This window comes from Penaeus monodon, chromosome 9, assembly GCF_015228065.2.
Source record: "Penaeus monodon isolate SGIC_2016 chromosome 9, NSTDA_Pmon_1, whole genome shotgun sequence".
NCBI classification, from domain to species: Eukaryota; Metazoa; Arthropoda; class Malacostraca; order Decapoda; family Penaeidae; genus Penaeus; species Penaeus monodon.
This window is the reverse complement of record NC_051394.1, coordinates 36,908,154-36,910,926: the sequence shown is the minus strand read 5'-3', so window position 1 is coordinate 36,910,926 and position 2,773 is coordinate 36,908,154. Positions and strand designations below refer to the sequence as shown.

The following is a 2,773-nucleotide window of genomic DNA, read 5'->3' as shown; positions in this document are numbered from 1 at the left end:
ATGGAGGAATGGGAGAGTGATGGTGTGATGGAGGAATGGGAGAGTGATGGAGGAATGGGAGAGTGATGGTGTGATGGAGGAATGGGAGAGTGATGGAGGAATGGGAGAGTGATGGTGTGATGGAGGAATGGGAGAGTGATGGAGGAATGGGAGAGTGATGGTGTGATGGAGGAATGGGAGAGTGATGGTGTGATGGAGGAATGGGAGAGTGATGGTGTGATGGAGGAATGGGAGAGTGATGGTGTGATGGAGGAATGTGGGAGTGATGGTGTGATGGAGGAATGGGAGAGTGATGGTGTGATGGAGGAATGTGGGAGTGATGGTGTGATGGAGGAATGGGAGAGTGATGGTGTGATGGAGGAATGGGAGAGTGATGGTGTGATGGAGGAATGGGAGAGTGATGGTGTGACGGAGGAATGGGAGAGTGATGGTGTGATGGAGGAATGGGAGAGTGATGGAGGAATGGGAGAGTGATGGAGGAATGGGAGGGTGATGGTATGATGGAGGAATCGGAGAGTGATGGTGTGATGGAGGAATGTGGGAGTGATGGTGTGATGGAGGAATGGGAGAGTGATGGAGGAATGGGAGAGTGATGGTGTGATGGAGGAATGTGGGAGTGATGGTGTGATGGAGGAATGTGGGAGTGTAGGTTCATGTCTGAGCCGCCGTGGTCACAGCATGATACTTAATTGTAGATTTCATGTTGTGATGCTCTTGGAGTGAGTACGTGGTAGGGTCCCCGGTTCCTTTCCATGGAGAGTGCCGGTGGTACCTTTTTTTAGGTAATCGTTCTCTCTATTTTATCCGGGCTTGGGACCAGCACTGACTTGGGCTGGCTTGGCCACCCAGTGGCTAGGCAGGCAATCGAGGTGAAGTTCCTTGCCCAAGGGAAACAACGCGCTGGCCGGTGACTCGAACCCTCGAACTCAGATTACCGTCGTGACAGTCTTGAGTCCGACGCTCTAACCATATATATGTATATATATATATATATATATATATATATTTTATATATATATATATATATATATATATATATATACATACAGAGGCCTATGTCCTGCAGTGGAATGAATGGCTGTTGAAAAAAAAGAAATATATATATATATATATATATATATATATATATATATATATATATATATATATATATATATATATATATCATCATTTAACGGTAGGTTCATGTCTGAGCCGCCGTGGTCACAGCATGATACTCAATTGCAGTTTTCACGTTGTGATGCTCTTGGAGTGAGTACGTGGTAGGGTCCCCAGTTCCTTTCCACGGAGAGTGCCGGTGTTACCTTTTTAGGTAACATTCTCTCTTATTTTATCCGGGCTTGGGACCAGCACTGACTTGAGCTGGCTTGGCCACCCAGTGGCTAGGCAGGCAATCGAGGTGAAGTTCCTTGCCCAAGGGAACAACGCGGCGGTCGGTGACTCGAACCCTCGAACTCAGATTGCCGTCGTGACAGTCTTGAGTCCGACGCTCTAACCATTCGACCACCGCAGCCTTGACGATCATGTGCTTCCATGATTTTTCTTGGCAATTTAGAGCGGTGGTTTGCCATTGCCTTCCGCCCGGTGTTTTTTTTATCGAGTCACCATCTCTATTTACCCGGCACTGACTTGGGCTGACTTGGTCCCCCAGTGGCTAGGTAGGCAATCGAGGTGAAGTTCCTTGCCTAAGGGAAACAACGCGGCGGTCGGTGACTCGAACCCTCGAACTCAGATTGCCGTCGTGACAGTCTTGAGTCCGACGCTCTAACCATTCGGCCACCGCGGCCCCATATATATATATATATATATATATATATATATATATATATATATATATATATATATATATATATATATATATATATATATATATATATATATACAGAAATACATATATGAGGCTGTGCTGTGACCACGGCGGCTCAAAAATGAACCTACCGTTACAAAAAAAAAAATATATATATATATATATATTCACACACACACACACACACACACAGGTGCGCGTGTGCGCACGTATGCATGTATGTAAGTACCCATAAACACACACATCTATACGTGTGTGTGTGTGTGTGTGTGTGTGTGTGTGTGTGTGTATATGTTTATATATATATATATATATATATATATATATATATATATATATATATATATATATATATATATATATATATTTTTTTTTTTTTTTTTTTTTTTTTTTTTTTTTTTTTTTTTTATGTTACGTTGGCAGAAATGCCAAGCGAAAAACATCAAAGAATCACAACAACACTTGGCCACAGGCGTTCAGCAGCGCCGGGCAACATCATTACTGCCCTGGGACGTCGAGATTGCTGGCCAGGACGTCCAGGAACATTTGGAAAGGCGGGCGCTATCCGGCCTCAGAGCAGGTCATGTTCCAGGCTATGAAGCTCAATTGGCATTCCTCAGGAAAGGCCTTCGGATAGCGCTCCAGGACGGATCTCAGGATATTCCCGATGGAGTACAGGTCCGACTCCACGCTGACCACGCCCATCTGGAGGAGCTCGGGGGCCATGTGGCTGAAGAACTCCGGATCCCCACTGAAGCCGGGACACACGCCGAGCCGCGTGGACAGGCCGAGGTCGATCAACCGCGCCGTGACCTCGAGGCCGTCGGCGCTCGTCTCCAAGATCACGTTGTCCTTCTTGATGTCGTTGTGGGCGAACCCTGCCAGGTGGATGTCCTGGACCCTCAGCGCCAGGTCGTAGATCCCCCGAAGAATGGTGCTCACGGGGGCCTTGTCCTCGATCATGTC

At 46.4% G+C, this 2,773-nt stretch overlaps 1 protein-coding gene across 1 annotated transcript in view; it reads right to left on the bottom strand.

The window, feature by feature from the left end:
* Window positions 1-2,173: 2,173 nt before the first annotated feature.
* The window catches only part of LOC119576555 (serine/threonine-protein kinase ATG1t-like), an 884-nt gene continuing 284 nt past the window's right edge, over window positions 2,174-2,773 (bottom strand). The window contains 1 exon segment of the mRNA XM_037924231.1: window positions 2,174-2,773. This exon segment is cut by the window's right edge and continues 284 nt beyond it. Within this exon segment, the coding sequence (XP_037780159.1) occupies window positions 2,369-2,773 (405 nt within the window). The 3' untranslated portion in view covers window positions 2,174-2,368.